This window comes from Nilaparvata lugens, chromosome 14, assembly GCF_014356525.2.
Source record: "Nilaparvata lugens isolate BPH chromosome 14, ASM1435652v1, whole genome shotgun sequence".
Lineage (NCBI taxonomy): Eukaryota > Metazoa > Arthropoda > Insecta > Hemiptera > Delphacidae > Nilaparvata > Nilaparvata lugens.
This window is the reverse complement of record NC_052517.1, coordinates 17,319,582-17,340,177: the sequence shown is the minus strand read 5'-3', so window position 1 is coordinate 17,340,177 and position 20,596 is coordinate 17,319,582. Positions and strand designations below refer to the sequence as shown.

The 20,596-nt window shown below is 31.9% G+C and overlaps 3 protein-coding genes across 17 annotated transcripts in view; 1 reads left to right on the top strand and 2 right to left on the bottom strand.

Annotated features, from left to right (window-relative positions):
- LOC111054622 (gastrula zinc finger protein XlCGF57.1) overlaps positions 1 to 20,596 on the top strand; it is a 721,792-nt gene that overhangs the window by 216,601 nt on the left and 484,595 nt on the right. The window lies entirely within an intron of this gene.
- Positions 1 to 20,596, bottom strand: part of LOC111060042 (gastrula zinc finger protein XlCGF57.1-like) — a 410,286-nt gene that overhangs the window by 70,167 nt on the left and 319,523 nt on the right. For 2 of the 8 annotated variants that reach the window (XR_005572896.1, XM_039440945.1), the window contains exons 1-4: positions 11,614 to 11,766; positions 10,588 to 10,692; positions 9,991 to 10,102; positions 8,806 to 8,888 (exon numbers count right to left, since the gene is read on the bottom strand). The exons of 2 other annotated variants lie outside the window; for them this stretch is intronic. Coding sequence is in view for 3 of the 6 variants with exons in the window: in XM_039440945.1 (XP_039296879.1) it covers positions 8,806 to 8,888; positions 9,991 to 10,102; positions 10,588 to 10,692; positions 11,614 to 11,625 (312 nt within the window). In the remaining 3 variants the exon portion in view is untranslated. Of the gene's footprint in view, positions 1 to 8,805; positions 8,889 to 9,990; positions 10,103 to 10,587; positions 10,693 to 11,613; positions 11,768 to 20,596 lie in introns of those variants that run through there. 4 more of the 8 variants (XR_005572897.1, XM_039440953.1, XM_039440947.1 and 1 more) reach the window with 3 other exon arrangements.
- LOC120354214 (gastrula zinc finger protein XlCGF57.1-like) lies at positions 19,259 to 20,590 on the bottom strand. The gene has a single exon (XM_039440974.1). The coding sequence runs from the start codon at positions 20,084 to 20,086 to the stop codon at positions 19,319 to 19,321; it is 768 nt and encodes a 255-aa protein (XP_039296908.1). The 5' UTR covers positions 20,087 to 20,590; the 3' UTR covers positions 19,259 to 19,318.

The following is a 20,596-nucleotide window of genomic DNA, read 5'->3' as shown; positions in this document are numbered from 1 at the left end:
ATTTTCAATTTATTGATTTAAATATTCGGAGGATTATTTCCTTCCCCATCTCAAAGATTATTTTCAACTGCTGTAAACTGAAGTAACATTTCAGACAAACCAATATTTATACATGAAGGAGAGACGCTAGGAAACATATCTCACTGCGAATTGAATGAAAATTCAGAAAATCTAATCAATAAATTCAAGCCCACTAATTTCAAGGATCAAATTTCAAATAATCTGATAAAACTAACGACAGATTTGACATTAAAACCAAAAATAATTGAAAATGTATCTGTGAGAAATATATTCTCTATAGAAAATATTGATGAGGTTGAATTCGTGCAGAATAATCAGTATTTAAATCGAAAGAAAGTAGCTTTTTATTTGAGCAAAATAACTCCTCATGAAATAATATTTCAAGCTTACAATTTCTAAAAAAGAAGTAGTTTTGTTAATCCATGGAGAGATAGGAGTTCTAAATATAAAGCAGCCTATAAGACATATTGAAACAAAAAACACTATGAATAAAATCTATCAAATCACAAAAATGAATGCAGAAAAACCAGATATATTTGTACATGACAAAAATGTAGCTATAAATAAAGATTTGCCAACGGAAAGCTATGCTAAATTAGCAAAGTTAGTAGAAACTCACTCTGACATTTTTGCTAAAAACAAATATGACATACCAATATCAAAATTACCACCCGTAACGATCAAAGTAGTAGATGAAACCCCGATATTTTCACCACCCTATAAGTTAGCTCCTTCTGAGAGGGACAGCTTACATGAAATAATTGAAGGACTTCTCGAAGCAAAAGTGATTGAACCTACGAAATCAAGTTATGCAGCACCCGCATTTCTTGTACACTATAAAGATAAATCACCTCGCATGGTTGTAAATTACAAAAAATTAAACAGTAAGATAGTAAAAGACAAATTTCCATTGCCCAACCCAAGTACTGTTTTAGAAGCTTTAAGTGGCGCAAAATATCTATCTACATTGGATTTGACTAGTGCATTTTACTCAATGACGATTTCTGAGGAATCACAACACCTCACATCGTTCATAACACCTGACGGTCTTTACAAATTTCGTAAACTACCTATGGGTTTAGCAGTGAGTCCAAATTCATTTCAGCGAGGAATGACATCTTTGTTTTCAGACAAACTTTATAGAACACTTTTACTATATATTGATGATTTGTATATAATGTCTTCTACCTTGGAAGAACACATTTCTGAAATTGAAGAGGTATTTTCTAGATTAAGAAAAGCTGGTCTCAAACTTAGCCCAGAAAAATCAAAGATCTGTTTCAAATCATTAAAAATACTAGGACACTCAGTATCAGACACCGGAATTTCTCCATTACCGGAAAATGTTCAAGCTATAGCTGAATATCCGATCCCAACAAAGATGAATGATGTTCGTAGATTTTTAGGAGCTGTTTCTTACTATAGAAAATTCATTCCGAATTTATCAAAACGAGCGTATCCTCTAACTCAATTAACAAAAAAGGATGCGAAATTTGAATGGTTAGACAGCCATCAAAAAGTATTTGAAGAATTAAAATCATGTCTTATGACAAAACCTGTACTTTTGCATTATCAAGATGATAGGGAGACAGTCCTTATGACAGATGCTTGTAGTGTTGGAATTGCTGGATGTTTATGCCAGTTAGATGACGACGGAGCTATGAAACCAGTATCTTACGTTTCTCGAAGATTGAGTAAAAATGAAGAAAATTGGCCAGCAACTCATTTAGAAATGTTAGCTGTAGTATATTGCATTTCACATTTCAGACCCTTACTCTTGAATAAAAAGTTCACAGTTATAACTGATCATAGTAGCCTCCAACATTATAGAAACATAAAAGAGCCAAACTCTCGTCTTGCTAAATTAGCAGCGAAATTAGTCTATTATGATTTTGAAATTAAGTACAAGCCAGGGAAAAATCTCCAGCTCATAGACGCATTATCAAGAGCTCCCATAGATGTACCAATTGAGAATGAATGGCAAGAAATCAATACAATACAATGTGCAAATATAGGCTTATTACAGAAACAAGACGCATATTTAAATAAAATATATCTTGCTATTCATGACCTAAATGCAGCAGAAAAGCAATTTGCTAGAAAATCCCGAAATTACTTGCTTAAAGACGATATTCTATTTTACAAAGATTCTCAATACAAAACAAGTTTTCTCCATATTTTAGCACTTCCACAATCTTTAGTTCCACAAATCCTACAACAATTTCATGAGTCTGTTCATTTTGGCGGTCACTCAGGAATAGAAAAGACTATTTCCAAAATAAGAGTAAAATATCACTGGCCAACAATGAGACAAGACATCATTGATTACGTTAAATCCTGTCCAACCTGTCAAAATACAAAAAACAGCAAAAACAAAACCAGCAGGATTGTTGAAGCCGATAGAAATTCCAAAACAACCATTTCATACCATATGTATAGATGCAATAGGCCCTTTATCACTTAGCGGAGGTCGCTATAAGTATATATTAGTAGCAGTAGACCGAGCTACAAGGTTTGCCTTCTGTGAACCAGTAGTTTCCATTGATGCAAAAACAACAGTTAAATTCTTCACAAATTTTTCCACTACGTATGGATTACCGAGAGTCATACATACAGATAATGGTACGAATTTCAGGTCAGAATTAGTAAAACAATTTTGTGTTTCACTAGGAGTGACGCAAAAATTTGGCTCCAGTTACATGCCAACTAGTCAGGGCATAACTGAAAGATATAACCATACGCTAATAACTATGTTGAAATGTTACATAAATGAAAAGCAAAACAATTGGCATTCCAACATAAAGTATGTGTGCTTTGCCTACAATATTTCATATCAAGAATCTCTAGGATACACACCTTTTTATCTAGTACATGGTTTTCATCCACTCAGCCCTTTCGATGTAGCATTTTTACCCCCATCAGCTGAAATAGATCGATTTCAAGTGCTACACGATCTAGCTGAAATTCGGTCACAATTACCGAATATAATACAAAAGGCCCAACAACGACAAAAGATTCGCTTTGATGAAAAACATAAACATGTAGAATTTCAAGTAGGAGACAAGGTGCTTGTATCGTATCCACCAAACGAGCCTGACACTTGTAAAAAATTCAATAGTCATTTCAAAGGCCCTTATACAATTTCTAAGAAGATTTCAGATCACAACTACGAAGTAATTTTAGAAAAAAGAGGTCAATTTGTTCCAGAAGTAATACATGTCCGTAGAATGAAGAAATTTTACAGTAGATAAAAGATTCCATTATTATGATTAATATTCAAGTATTTTTGAAATATACTCATCAGAATATAAATGTAAATTAAAACCTTATCACTTCAACTGAAGAAAGAAAAAAACCTTCGTATTGTAAATTACGTTTACAATAATTGAAGATTTTGTTTGAAAAATACAAATACTTCAATAATTTCACTCATTTTAATGTAATTGTCACAAGCATAATTTCAGAATATATTATTGTATATTCTTGAATATTATTTTGCATAAAATTGACACTTCTTTAAGCTGTTACAATTCTGGAAAAATTTGATCAGATGAGCTTGTTGCTGTTGATTTATCAAATTCTCATTTTCATCAATTATTATTTTCTTACTTCTATTTAAATTATTATACTTCAATACTTATTTTTGTTTTTCACTTATCAATACAATACAACTTATATTGAGAAAGAATAACTGATCACTTATTATTGATGAGACATTTAAAAACCTGAATTTCTTTGCATTCATTTGAAGTCAAATTGAGTTGAGTAGGCCTATTCATTATTTTCATTAATATTATGGAGATATATTCATAGCATCTCCATTATTCAACAATTGATAAGAGCATTCATTACCTTTTTATGTGAATAAAGTACCTTTTTATGTGAATCTATAATAATTGAATAAATTTATAATGAATAATTTGAATGAATTTATTGTAAATAAAAAGTAATTTGAGAAAATTCATACATACATTGATTATTGAACTATTCAAGAGACAATTTAGTATGCTACTGCAATTATTATTTTTATGTACTTTGTATGTAGGTAATCAAATTAATTGTAAATAATCAATTTATCAAAATAACTTGTGTATATAGAACACAAAGAGAGACAACGAGTAAACTATTATAATAAAATTTTGATTCAAATATAATATGATAATATTGATATTTAAAATGCACAAAAATAAAGATCTATAAATTAAAGTAAAATGTTTTAATTTACAGTAGCGAATATTCAATCAATAATATGTAGCAGTGAATCTAAATGCCAAACAAATAATAAATTTAATATCTCGATGTAAAATAATTATTATTAACTTTTCAGAAGCCAGAACCCACCCGGTAAGTCATGTTTCCTCAAGTCCTTCCCTTACTATTTCTGATATGGTGTATGGAAACAGCAGCTGTCAAGGTGTTCTCAGGAGTAATTCTTCAACCAATTCCTCACGTACACGCTTATGAAGCTTCTGTGCCTATCAGCTACAAGACAAACTTTCCAATGGCGCAGATGACTCTTCTCCAAGCGGACAAAGTATTCCAACCCAGATGCCCACTACACTCTGATTGCTCGATCGAAAAAGTTATTGAGCAATTATACAACTCAACAAACGAAATCATCAAACATGATCACCAGAAAACCTCGAAAATGAGTCGCACTACTCGGTCGATCGACGCAATAGGAGACTTCCTACACTTCTGCTGCGGCACAGCGACAGACGGAGAGCTCCATGGACTCGAATTCAACGAGCAGCATATCACAGACCACCTGAATGCTTTCCAAAGTCTCGTGAAAGAAGACCATCAAGATCTAATCAAAGTGACGGGAGAATTAAACCTCTTCACTAACAACATCTCTTATCAGTTCCATGCAGCCTACAAACTTTTCAAAAAATCACAAGTAGCAGCAGATGAAGAACTCTACTCTCAAATGATTGCATACGCTTTTCACATATACTCACATCTATACCTCATTGCCAGACGAAACTTCATCACATCAATAAAAGAAACCTGCCAACAAAAATTAATACCAGCAAACGTCATCAAACCAGAATTGTTATTGAAGGACCTCTCTCAGCTACAAGAGAAGATGAATTCAACAACAAATCAACAGTTGGCGGTCGATCTCAAAAATTATCAGCAGCTATATCAACTTCCAATAACAACATGCCGAGTCACAGAAGAAAACGTTACAATCACGGTGAAGATTCCAATTGTCACGAAAGCATCGAACTTCACTTTATTCAAGTACATTCCCACCCCACTCAGCTGGAAAAACCAATCGTGTTGGCTGCCAAGAGAAGACATGATCATTGCGAAAAGCGGAAACACCATTCAAGTTTTGGCCGGAAAACAACTAGAGCTTTGCCAAGTACCCAAAACAAAGCTCTGCTATCTACCTAGACAGCAGCATTCAGGAGATTTATCATCATAATGTACGGAGCATCTCGTTATGTCATCAACGTTACAACAACTACAAGAATTTTGCGTTTTCACCTGTACAAGCAACACGGATGCCGTCCAAATTCTAGAAATGTCACCTACGGTATTCTATGTAACCAACATTCAACCAGGGACATCAATTAAATGTGAAGGAGGAGAAGAACAACTATTATCGACTACTCTTCCAGGAACAATTCAAACATCTATCTCGTGCAACTGTGAGCTACAGGAGAAGAACAAAACACTTATCAGAAAGACATTTCCTTGTGACTCCCGTGCTCCTCTAATTCCAAATATTCAACACTTCTTACCTTTACACTGGCTAAATATTAAATCATTAAAAGTAGATTCTTTTCAACCACATAGAAATCCTCATTTTGATAATTTTACTGATATTTTGGAAGATGACTGGAATGTAACAATACCAACATTGTTTATTCATAACAATATAGCACCAGATTTATTTGAAAAAGTAACACTTCCAAACAGTTGGTATGATATTTTTAATTCTACTTCCATGGCATTCTATTTTATTTATGCATGGTTAGCACTGATTACTTTGGCATTACTGTACTTCATAAATAAGATTCACATGCTACTGACTCTAAAAAAGGCTCAAGAAAAACCCACAATACATATGATGGAGCTTAAAGATTGAACAGTCAAATACCACAGAAATTGTTAAAAAGAAAAACGTTTTGATGTAACTTTTCTTTTGTGTGTAAATTGTCTTATGTAATTAATCAAAACTGAACATAGGATATTATTTAGTTGTGTTATTGATCTGTATTATTTATTTATTGATCTATTGAATGCTCTATTAATGAATATTAATTTACAAATTATTGATATTTCAATCGAATTACATGATTTACCTATTGAAGATTAATTAAATGCATTATTGTTGAATATTATTTTATTACTAATTATGGATTTTTCATTAGTATTATAGTATGATTGACCTTTTGCATATTATTTTAATGTATTACTTATGAATAGGCTACAATTTTTATTCTAATTTTGGATTTTTCATTTGTATTCCACGATTTACCTATTGAATATTTAATTGAATACATTATTGATTGACTTTTCATTTGTCTTGTATGTATTAAATATAATAAAATTTGAATGCATTATTGATTAATATTATTTAAATAATTGTTAATTTTTCATTTGTCTTTGATTTAAGAAAATAATTTTATTATGTCTATGCATTATTAATTAATATTATTTAATTCATTGATTTCCAATTATATCAGTTGAATAACCTATTTTAATTTTTGTCTATTTTATTATCGGTATTATTAATGAATTATTGATTTCTTTATTAGTATGGAATAAGATCCAACTTAATTAATTAATATTATTCAATTATCATTTTTTAATTATAAGAAAAACAATTATTATTATTATTAATACATTTTCATAGTTAGTAGGATTATTTGTATTATCATTGGGTATATATGTATTTTAACGAGAAGAGTAAGCATAGTTTTATTGAATTCTTTGAATAACATTTTTTTTTAAATTCTATAAATGTAAAAGAAAAAATATCTATATTCAAGCTACCATGACCAAGATGATTATTATCATGTTTATAACGTTCCTGTTCAATAATTGTCTCTTGCTTTGCACTTGTAGAGCCAGGGTCGGCTCTTCCCCTAGGGGAGGGGACATGTCACGACAGTGACAGAACCGTGTCTCAAAAATAATTTAATTATAATTTTTTTTTTATAAAATACAGTACTTTCAATTATTTTAAATGTTATAAAATATAGTATAATTTAAACAAATTCATTTTCATCTTAAACTGCAGAGCAAGAGAGGAAAACGTTCTATTCAATAAAAATGTCTTAGCAAAGCTTCCACGCCATTGGCTAAGAACTTAATACAAACTCAGCAGTTGCGCTGACAAAATTTTCATTCCTAAAAAAGACTCACTCGCTTCTCGTTCAACTGCGGTATCGACCACGAGTCCAGGTTTACCCAGGAGAGTCAGTTCCATATTTTCTGTAAGTTTCTTTTTCTTTAATTTTCTTTCAAAATTCATTCTCATCCTTTTAAACAGTAATATCTCAAATAATAATAATAATAATAATAATAATAATAATAATAACAACAATAATAGAACGTTTTCCTCAACATATTTTTTTTAATAAATTTAAATTCTTAAATAAAATCAATTTCATTTTAGATAATTAAAAATAAGCCAACGGTTTCATAAGAAAGGGCGTAATTGTTTAAAATAAGATTTGTTTTGTTTAATCATCCGTATTACCGATTTTCAACCTTTTGTATCTTTTTAAATATTGTTCAAAATTGATAAGAACTTTGTGTCAATAAAAACTAAATTACTTTTTCAATTCTTACTTCTTCTATTTTCATCCTATTTCAAAAATTCAAACACCTTGTGTGAGTCAAAATTTTTATTATCAAAATTTCCAAGTTTTTGTGTTTTTTTTCTTTATATAAAAAAAGACACTGGTGGAGGCGTTCCTGTTCCTGTGAGGTAATTGAATGAATTGATCGAAACCCATACGATTTGGAGGAATCTGGGGATTAATTCATTCAATTATCCACAAATTTAAAGATCCTATAATTTTTGGTAGTGTGCTTTACCAAACATCGAGTAGAGGCACTAACCACTAAGAAGAACACAATCGATCAGTAGGCCTACTAACGAATTGATTATTTGGATAAATCACATTAATGTGAAGAACATAAATAGATGATGAAATAACACATAACAAAACACTTATAATCTTTTTGTTAGACTGGTCATTTCTCTTTATATTTTATATGTTACACTGGAATTTCACATAAAGATTCTTAATTTGTTAAGGATGATTGTTTAAGCCAGTTTCTTTGTATAGTAGTTTTAGTTTTCCTTTATCCACTGTATGGTGCTGAGGAAGAGATTTTGTCCTGTTATCGTTTTCATTCCCACGACTTGAGCCATCCCCTCCGCTCGAGGCGTCGCAGCATGGAGCTGAGCTCAGTTCCAAATAGATCTCATTGTCGACAGATCATTGTTTTTCGTTTGGATAGTTGATCCATAATTAGCAACTCCTATTTGTTTAATTTGTCATTTTTTGAATATGTCATCGTGGGAAATTTGACCCATTACTATTGTAAATATAATATATTGGTTTTGTGTAATTGATTCATAACTTGTGCTTGTGTTTGTGAAGATATATATTGAGAGTGAAAGCCAACGCCCTAAATCGTTTAAAATATGTTGAGTGAAATAGCAAGAAAATATAAAACTGGATTCAATCGGTTTGAGCTTCTAACAGATGGAAATGATTTTCAATAACTTTCAAACAGACACACTCCTCTTACCTGGTATGGACACGACTTCTGTTGATTGCAGCCTTCAAACGAATCCTCCAGCCTTAATGATACTACTTCGGCTATTCTACCACCTGAAATACAAACAAGCACATGAATATTCACTCCAGTGTTGTGAGCAGAGTCAAGACAAAAATAAGTAAATTTAGTAGATAAGGATATTTATGTAAGTCAAGAGAAAAGGCAGGAAAGAGAACATGAGAAGAATGGAAAAGGTCAAGGAGAGGCAAAAGAGGAGGAGGAGTAGAAGGAGGATGATGTAGAGGATGAAGAGGATGAGGTGAGAAAGGAAGAGGAGGTACAAGAAGAGGAGGAGGAGGAAGAGTTAGAGGACCAGGAGGGGGATGAGGAGATGGGAGAGGAGTAAGATGTGGATGAGAAGAAGGAGGAAGAGAAAGCAGTGGAAGAGGATGAGGAGAAAGAGCAGGGTGGGAGAGAGTACAATGAGGAGGAGAAAAGTGAAATCCAAAGAAAAAATAAAGAATGAAAATAAAATACAAAAAATACAAAGTAAAATCCAAAAAATACAAAGTAAAACCCAAGAACTAAGAATTGCATAATTATATATTGTTGCGGTGAGAATCTATACACATTGTCAATTTTGATAGCATATCAAATCTATTGAATTCAGGATTCATCATAATTAGCAATGAAACAAATATAAATATTGGTTCTGTTAGTGAACATGGTTAGATAACTTGCATCATAGATATCTAGTATGGAGAATATTGGGAATAAATAAGTGGCAACAATACGTTCCTATCATTTCCACTGATTTCATAGGGTAAATGTCACAACAGTGTTTGCACACCCTCCTGTTAGCTGCTCTCATTTCAGGAGATTTCTAAATGTTTATTTATTTATTACAGAACAAAGAAGACTTCAGACATAAGACCCAAAACAGTCTTCACTACAATTTACAATCGTATTAAGCAAGTTATTGAAAAAAAGAGATACAGTAAATGCAATTTACAAATACATAAGAAAAATATGAGGAAAGCATAGGTAATTGAAAGTAATCCAAGTATAAGTAATAAATATGAGACAGTTCCTGTGATTGGTGCAGTTGAAGGCTACTTGAAACACACAGCTAATGCAAATTTAAGGAAAGAATGCAAATACAGATTGGATTATGAATTCCATACAACACATCAACAATGTTATCACTATTCTTACCACACACTTCTTTTTCAATGGCCTTAGTCAACCTGGAATCTGATTCTCCACTTAATGAATTGTGCTCTGAGACTGGTGATTTGCTATCTGTTATTTGGTCACATGTGGACACCTGCAATTAATTAAAATGGTACCAGTTACCAAAAACTTTTCAAAGTGGCTTCAACTTTTATTGAAAACTTACACAATGAATAACTGAATGGGAATCAATTTTAGTGATGGGATTAATTTATTGATCATGAGATAATTAACAAATTTCAGGGACTCTGGCATGATCTAAAAACTGTACAATTCATACACTCTCATTCAGCCTTAACAATAATTATAAACAATAATAGGTTTGGACAAACAAAATATCAACTTGGAATTTAGAACTTAAAATCCCCATAAAATATCTTTAATTTCTACTTTTTCTCTACTGTGCAACTTGGTAATTATGTACCATAATTGGGATGAACAAGTCTATTTGAATTGAAATTTACACTATGAACAGAGATATTGTGAATTTTCTCCATGTTAAGGTGAAATAAAAACGATATTGTCAGTATCACAAGATTATGTGAAATTATATGACACAATATTGCTTCATTGACTTACTTTTGACTGATTCTCATAGTCTAATTCAGCCTTCAAGGATGATTCATGGTCGCTTCTGCCAATATCCATTGGAGTATTCAGGAATGCTTCAATTTCTTCCTTGATCTGAAATCCATTCAAAGTATACTCAAAAAAGTGGATAAAATTATTATATTTATCAGTAACCTCCAATCAGAGAACACCGCGAACAGTGAACACAGACTGTGACTATCAGAACATTGAAGATTGTTGAATGCAAACGATAGTAAAGCTTGAATAATAAATTATATTAAATATTATAAAGAAACAATTAAATTTATGATTTATCAGTCATTTGAACAATATAGCCTGACCTACTGCATCAATTTTCGAGAATATGTTTTGAGACACTTCTACACTGAATAAAAAAAGTCTAGATATGGACAAAATATCCATGTTCTGCAAAATTGTATGTTTTCATGCAAGCTCACTTGACTGTTTAGTATATTCGATTTGTCAAGACTGTCAATACAGATTTGTCAAATTTTACCTATTATAAGCTATTCAGTAAATTGGTTAAGATGTTAAGATTAAAACTTTGGTCAGCTTATAAACAAGCTATTTAGTCCACATCCAAACTTGTTTTACCTGTAATAGAGTATAATCTTGAGTTAGGTACAATATTATTAGTGTGGTATTGGTGATGTTGAAATGACCAGTTCATATTGTGTGGATCATTACATTTTCCAAAGCCATCTTGCTAAATATGGGTATTTATGTGTTCATTTTTTTTTACTGACGAAATATATCTAGCATAAAGCTGGTCAATGTTTAAATGAATTGAACATGCTTTTATAAATCTATTGAACATTTAACATGCTCTAATGAATATTACTTGAATATAAATTATGTTTTAATTGCTCTAGAACCTTAATTCAATATTAGTTAGAATATAAATTATTAAAATCCTAAATTAATATTGTAATTTATTTTTGAAATAGGTCCAACTGAGTTCTAGGTTATGTTAGTCTATTAGTATTCAATGCAATTTTCAAGTAGGCTACTTACTTCTGACTCCATTCTAGTATTTTTTATCCAAATGAATATTGTGCCAAAATAAAATAAACTACCAAACTATAATAATATTAGATTGCACTACCAGCCAACAATCCAAGCCAAGATTTGCAAAATCACTTGGACACCACAGAACAGAATATATATAGAAAGGTATCTTCCAATCTAAACATGCATTTTGCATGGCACCAAGACCAACTTGAGTACACCGAGACCGCCATCTTTGTAGAAATCAAGTTTACCGCTAATTTCAAAACACAAATCCAAGAATTGCTCTACTTCTTGTTCTCATATTTTAAAAACATAATGTACCATGGAATCACTTGAAATGAATCAATTCAAATCAATACATCATGATTATCTAATAATAACTCTTGTGATATTATTAAGGTATAATGTTGATTAATTCGGTGGTTGGGAAAACTTTTATAAATAATAAATTCTGATACAAGCTACTTTTTGACAAGGTGACAAAGCTGGATAGCTGATGTAATAGAATACTGCGTGAGGTCTACTGTTCACATAACTACTGGTAGTATTACTTCAGATATACCTACCCTGGTATCAGCTATATGCTTCATTGAAGTTAGTGGCAAGGCAGAGAATTGGCAATGCTGTTCTCCTATATCAATTTGAATTGGCAAAACCTTTATTCATTAAACATATATATATATATATATATATATATATATATATATATATATATATATATATATATATATATATATATAACAATGCGGGGCTCGCTTGCTGTGTCGACAAGGTTAGTAATACATGCATCGACCACTACTTTGTTAAGTTACCACCCTTGTACGAAGCAGCTTCAACTATAGTACAAACCTCAATTACCAACCACTACGCCGTGTGCATGAAATTATTCACACCTAGGTTGGGCTGGAACCGAGGGCTTACTTCATTCCTATGCTTCTTAAATCTCTACAATTTAATAAATAAATTGTCACAGTCTTGAGTCCTCTTGCTCTTTTTTTAGCTCTTTCTTTCCATTTAAGCACTCTTCACAAATGGTTACAAAAACAGTAGTAGGGAAGTGCAATAGTCTGTAGATTGCACTCTATCATACTAGCATATATATGTTAGGTTAACTTAGTATTATGAATGTATATTATTTTGCTTATAACTATTTCAAACTTAATTTACTTTTTGTTATTACCTTGCTCATAGGAACTCTCCCCCATTCACAGATGTATAGTCTTCTTGGGGGATTCCACTTTTCAATAATGTTACAATTTTAAATAAAATAGTAAAGTAATTTATCTTTATATTTATTGTTTTATTTTAACTTAACTATATTGCACAAATTTGTAATTTCATGTGGAAATAAATTGAATTGAATATTTATTGAATCTACCAAAACTGACCAAAAATAACTCAACTAAAAGTTATGTATGGTCATTTTTAGTCAATTGAATAACTTTCTTAAAAATTAATATTTTCAGAAAATTTTTGTTTTATTAAATCAATCAATTAAGAATCTATCATCTAAATATCATGGATTTATCTCTTACTGAACTTGAAATGTTCTGTTCCATAAATTTAAACTTTAGGCGCTCACATCTCAAAAAGTAATGATTGGAAAAAATGTTTACCTGAGGAACCTTTTTCATTTTGATAGCTTCATGATATACAAATCGAAAAACTTTGAAAAATATCACTAGTAAAAAATTTTATTTTTAGCCTTTGCACAGCCTTAATAGGATTCAGTTCTTTGTGATCACGGAGGGAGCTGATACTGGCAGTGAATAGTTGGCCTAATAGACTCAACACAGAGAAAGAAATACATTCCTCTACCATAAAAATCTGGTGTGGCGCAATCACACAACTTTCCTTGCCATTATGAAAATTGATCACCTGACGCTAGTGTTCTCGCGCATACCAAGTCTACTATTCAAAGATATGAGACAGCTGGTGATAGGACAATAACGCTGGAAACACACGAGGTCTGCTATCTCTTCGTAGTGAATGATTTATTAGAACCAACAGTTGCCAAAAGTTTGCAATTCAATAATCACATTTTCTCGAATTTCAAGCTTATTTTCAATTTTAGGTGGAAATGTTACTGGACATTCATTAATTGCAGAGATTTTCATGCTCAATCTTTTCCACCCGAATTTTTTTGTTCAAATTGTATATGAAGGCTGATAATTGAGAATCTAAAATCAAACTTTGCATAGATGAGGCGGAGCTACTGAAATTTTTACAGATATGGGACTTGTTGCAGTTGATAGAGCTTATCAATGACTATTTCAGGTATAAATTTGATCAAAATCGTTGGAGCCGTTTTCGAGAAAATTGCGAAAAACCCTGTTTTTGACAACATTTTTGCCATTTTAGCCACTGTTCGTGTCGGATCCTTATAGTGTAAGGACCTTACTTTCCAAATTTCAAGTCATTCCGTTAACTGGGAGATGAGATATCGTGTACACAGATGCACATACACTCATACACACACACACACACACACACACACACACACACACACACACACACACACACATACAGACCAATACCCAAAAACCACTTTTTCGGACTCAGGGGACCTTGAAACGTATAGAAATTAAGAAATTGGGGTGTCTTAATTTTTTTCGGAAAGCAATACTTTCCTTACCTATGGTAATAAGGCAAGGAAAGTAAAAAACACTGATACAATTAAGTATCTTTAAACATTAGCCTATCTTTACTCTATGCTTCTATACTCTATTGTGAGCTTAACCAGCAATAGGCACAACTCACAACTTAACACCACAAAGTTTAAGGATTTTCTTTTTCTGTATCATTTCCTTTTTTTGTATGCAGCATGCATAGGTATTCAGGTAACGTTTACATTCAATTAGTTCTTCGCATGTAACATGATTTGTGAATATGGTTACCATGAACTGTGACTGGAGCTGATAGTGTAACTACTAAAAAAGAAACATCACTCTATTTGATAATGGAATAATTTTAATAATTCAATTATCACGAATAATTCTAATAATTTCATTTAATTGAACTAGCATAAGCGAGTTCTCACTTTTGACTTACTGAATGTCGGTGTCCATCTGTTTGTATATTCTACAATAACTTTAGAGAGAATTAATCAATCAGGTATAAGAAAAAAATTTAATGTGCCTGATAAAAAAATGTGTTGTGATTTATCATTTGGTCAGCTGAAGTATTCATTGCATGCAATTACAACAGTTTTTCCATCCATTCATCCATAGGAATCAGATGAGGTTATTTTGGAAGCTATCACACAGACAGACCTTCTTGTGCTGACACATAATTTCAGCTGGCCAATTTATTCAACATAATTTACAACTTTTACATCAACAAAATGATACAGGTTGAGATATCAATGTGTTGTTTCTGTCATTCATTTTCTCTTGGAGCTCTGTATGGGAATAATGTATCACATGACCACCTTCTTATTTAAAAAATGAATTTGGTTTCATATGGGGGACAAAGATGTTGAAGGGACAGAGTGATTTCTCATTTCAAATAGGATATCCAATGAAACCTACTGTCAAATTATCCTTGTAAAAGAAATATTTTGCTGTTTCCATAATTTTCACCAATTTTATAATTTATTGAAAGTTGCAGGTTTAAAAGATTGCAATACAACAGTTCTTGAGTGAGTTCTCCAACCCAGGGGGTCATCAGTATTATGATATTTTATTTTTATTTCAGTAGCAAGTTTTCTCTGCTAAATGTGTTGGAAAAATGCAATATGGCATTTTTTGTTACATAGAATTAAAAACAAAAACTTTTCATCAATATTTATCAAGTTAAGATTATTCCTTCCCAATGTTTTTTGAATGACATTACAACAGTTTTTATTCTTTTCAATGATAATTCCCTTAATTTCAGTTTGACAAAATGTTGTTCAAAGGACATCATGCATGAAAAGATTTTCTTTTTATAATCCAAGAGATATTACTTTCAACATGAAGAGGGGGAACTGATTTCTCCTTGCACAGTTTGTAGCATGGACAGAGTAGTGGGGAGGAGTAAGCAGGCTGCACACAATTGGATGCTGACACAAAAGTAGGGAGAATGCTGTTAGGTAGTGATAATTATAGTGGAAACAAGATGGATAACCAACAACAAAAACATGGTTTTTCAGTAATTATCCGCCATTTTTCTCGAGAATATTACGCAGCTCCTGCAATTTTCCTAGAAATGAGACTCATGTCAGTTGATAGGGCTTATAAATAGCTTATTCATGGTATGAATTTAAAGAAAATCGTTAGAGCCGTTTTTGAGAAAATCATGAAAAACATGGTTTTTTAGCCATTATCCGACATTTTGAATTGAATTTCTTATTGTCGGGTCCTCATGGTATAAGGACCTTAAGTTTAAAATTTCAAGTCAATCGGTTAATTAGGAATGGAGTTATCGTGTTCACAGACATACACACACACACATACACAGACCAACACCCAAAAATCATGTTTTTGGACTCAGAGGACCTTGAAACGTATAGAAAACTTGAATTGGGGTACCTTAATTTTTTTTGGAAAGCAATACTTTCCTTACCTATGGTAATAGGGCAAGCAAAGTAAAAACATGTTATGCACTTATGCATTTATGTTAGCACTGAAAAATGTGAAAACCTTGCAGGAAAGTCTGTTGACTTTCAATCTCGATTAAATGTCATGAGAGCCAATCAGAGAAGCCTTCTCTCATTGGTTCTTGTAGAGTTTAACAATGATTGGGAATTTAACAGGCTTTTGTGCAACTAAAGGCTAGCTATTTGTTTTGGTGGTGTAATTAATTCTACCTAAATTCTTGTATTCTCAACAGGAAACAAAATATATTTTATTGCACATAGATTTTTGTTTATATAAAAATACATTACCTCACATGAAAATGATAATATTCAATTTTATTCAAATTCATTTCTCAAAAACATACACAATATTATAATAATATAATATTATAACATCTGAAAATAATACTATTAAATATATAAGAATACTCCCAAATATAACTCAAAAGAGGTTTACAGCATAATGCCAAAACAAGCCACATTTCACCAAGAGTATGATACAAAAATGTTGTTCTTGAATAAGATTCAAATATTGAAAATTGGATTAAGAAAACATATAAAATATTTTTCGCCACACTTGGATGTAATGAGCTGGTTTACGTGCGTCATATGGAGGCCGAAAGTGATTGTTTTCCGACCAGGCCGGTAAAACTTTACAGCCCTAGGGCTGTGAAATGACCTTGAATAACAGCTGATCGTGTCCGATCTCACAAAAACCATAGAGATAATCTCATAACGACTGTAATAATCTATATAATTATGTATCGTGAATCGCGGTATCATGTCTATAATATATTTTATGAATTACTGTTTCATAATTTAATATTTATTATTGTGTTTTTGATATCAAACAATAGAATACGATGATATCTCCATAGCCTCAACAATATAATGTTGGCTGCATTGTCCATTGTCAGAAAGGTAAGTATCGCAAGTCTTTAAAAGTGAAGAATTGAATTTGAAATCAAAGTACAATAATTGTATCAATATTTAAAAGTGAGGTAGAGTAATAATTGTTTCTTTTTTATTATCGAATTCCACTTCTTAATGCAATACAATCAACAATAATAATAGGAAAATACAGCAGAGATCTAAAGTTTAAGGTAAGCCTACTGGTGAAACTCAGCCTTGACTAAAAAATTCCTAGTAATTTTTCTGTAATTCATTATTAAAACTTTTAGATAATTTTTCTTCAATATCAAACCATATGGAGAAAACATTAGGCCCACTCAAGATTGAATCTTCGAATGTTTTCTCTATGATTTAACTATTTTCAGAGCAATATTTTGTTGTGAAAATGCCGTCAAACCGGCTTCAAGTTTGCCGCTATAGGCTACACTATATTATAGTAGCCTACATACGTTACCTGACTTACAGGCCTCTTCAATCAAAAATATGCAATGGCCGAGAGCGTAAAGGCGTAATACATCAGAACTCAAAGCTCAGTGATTTACATTCAAACATGATCTAGGTTCGAACCTCGGTCAGTGACATTTTTTTTGTCGATGAATTTTGACTTTTATTGGCTATTTTTTATATTAGTTACCGTAATTTAAATTTCAATCAATTTTTTAGATATATTTTGAGACAAAACTGAAATATGCAATTATATTAATTTTTTAATCACATTATTTCAAAATAGTAATGAAAATTCTATTCATCCATCTATCCATGAGATATTGCACCAGGCACAAAGCGCGAGCTATAAAAATTCAAACAATTATTCGAAATATTAATAGTATAAAAATATTGTCACTATTGTAAATTATTAATTAGTAATATTGAAATTAATTGACAGTGAAAGTTGTCATAACCAAGATTCAAACTATCAAAATAGGCTGTTTGAATTTTATTCATTTTTTAATTTCTTATATATTGGGAAGTTTTTTTTTTGGTGTGGCGAAAAATAGCGTTCGCACCATGGGCAAAAATGTATTTCCGGCTCTCAATCTTTTCTAGTCCTCGGCCTACGGCCTCGGACTTAAAAACCGATTTCGAGCCGGAAATATCTCATTTTCGGCCCTAGGTGCGAAATATACTATTTCTTTATGAAATTTGGTGGAATACCATTTTTGGGCCAAGCCTGTTGTATCCCAATCATATTCATATGATCAGTGACAATTATTGATGTATTCACATTTAAATTTTTACTTTCCTTGCCCTATTACCATAGGTAAGGAAAATATTCCTTTCCGAAAAAAATTAAGGTACCCAAATTTCTATACGTTTCAAGGTCCCCTGAGTCCAAAAAAGTGGTTTTTGGGTATTGGTCTGTATGTGAGTGTATGTGCGTCTGTGTACACGATATATCATCTCCCAATTAACGGAATAACTTGAAATTTGGAACTTAAGGTCCTTTCACTATAAGGATCCGACACAAACAATTTCGATCAAATGCAATCCAAGATAGCGGATAAAATGGTAAAAATGTTGTCAAAAACAGTGTTTTTTTGCGATTTCCTCGAAAACGGCTCCAACGATTTTGATAAAATTTTTACCTAAAATAGTCTGTGATAAGCTCTATCAACTGCCACAAGTCTCATATCTGTAAAAATTTCAGGAGCTTCGCCCCATCTAAGCAAAGTTTGATTTTAGATTCCCAATCATCAGGCTTTAGATACAATTCAACAAAAAAAATCCAAGTGGAAAAGATTGAGCATGAAAATCTCTTCAATTAATGTTCAGTAACATTTTCACCTAAAATTGAAAATAAGCTCGGAATTCGAGGAAATGTTATTATTTCAATTACAAACTGTTGGCAACTGTTGATTCTATTGAATCATTCACTATGAAGAGATGGCAAACTTTGTGTGTCTCCAGCCTTATTGTCCTGTTACCAGCTGGCTGAGATCTTAAAATAGTAGACTTGAGATGCGCGGGAACACTAGCATCAGGTGATAAATTTTCATAACGGCAAGGAAAGTTGTGTGAGTGCGCCACACCAGATTTTTCAATTTTTGAAGCCAGAAAGAAAGTAGAACTAACCTCATTCATGGCAGACTCAACTGCAGGATTTACCCACAAAGTTATTACTTATTGATAAAATAAGTTGAATCAATTGAAGATGGAGTTTAATTGAAAGATTCAAGGTAGAGTAGATAACTAATTTAATAAAGTTTGATAAGAAAGTGAGGGTTTACAAAATTATGCTTAGCTAGGAGTTGTTTCTCCAGTATGTGTTTTGATATGTGCTTTCAAAGTACATAGCTGAGCACATTTGAAGTCACAAAACTTGCAGCTGAAAGGTTTTTCTCCAGTATGTGTTTTGATATGTGCTTTCAAAGTACATAGCTGAGCACTTTTGAAGTCACAAAGCTTGCAGCTGAAAGATTTTTCTCCAGTATGTGTTTTGATATGTGCTTTCAAATTATTTAGATAAGAACTTTTGAAGTCACAAAACTCGCAGCTGAATGGTTTTTCTCCAGTATGTGTTCTGATATGTGTTTTCAATCTACCTAACTCAGCACTTTTGTATTCACAAAACTCGCAGCTGAATGGTTTTTCTCCAGTATGGGTTCTGATATGTACTTTCAAATTACCTAATGTAGCACATTTGAAGTCACAAAACTCGCAGCTGAAAGATTTTTCTCCAGTATGTGTTTTGATATGTGCTTTCAAATTATTTAGATAACAACTTTTGAAGTCACAAAACTCGCAGCTGTATGGTTTTTCTCCAGTATGTGTTCTGATATGTGTTTTCAATCTACCTAACTCAGCACTTTTGTATTCACAAAACTCGCAGCTGAATGGTTTTTCTCCTGTATGAGTTCTAATATGTTTTTTCGAATTACTTGAATCAGCACATTTAAATTCACAAAACCTGCAATTGAATGGTTTTTCTCCAGTATGTGTTCTGGTATGCTTCTTCAAATCACCTAAATGAGCACTTTTGAGGCTTTCCAAAAGGGGTGTAGTCATAATACATGTTTCAATTGACTCAAATTAAAAAAAAACTGAAAAAAAGATAGAAAAGAAAATAGATAGATAGATAGATAGATAGATAGATAGATAGATAGATAGATAGATAGATAGATAGATGAAGAAAAAATAGTTCAAAGTTTCAGTTATTTTGAAATACTTGGGAATGTTTAATTTCGACAAGAAAAAACGTTTCTAAATTCTAGAAATGAGAAAAAAAATTATCATCGGAACTATGACTATGCCCCATTTTGGAAAGCCAATTTTCTGACTCCAGCTGTTTCAAGTCTAGAACTCAACTAAATCCTGAGCTTGGAAACCGGCCCTAAAAATGCTTAGCTAGGAGTTGTTTCTCCAGTATGTGTTCGGGTATGTGCTTTCAAAGTACCTAGCTGAGCACTTTTGTATTCACAAAACTCGCAACTGAATGGTTTTTCTCCAGTATGTATTCTGATATGTGTTTTCAAATTATGTAACAGAGTACTTTTGTAGTCACAAAACTTGCAGCTG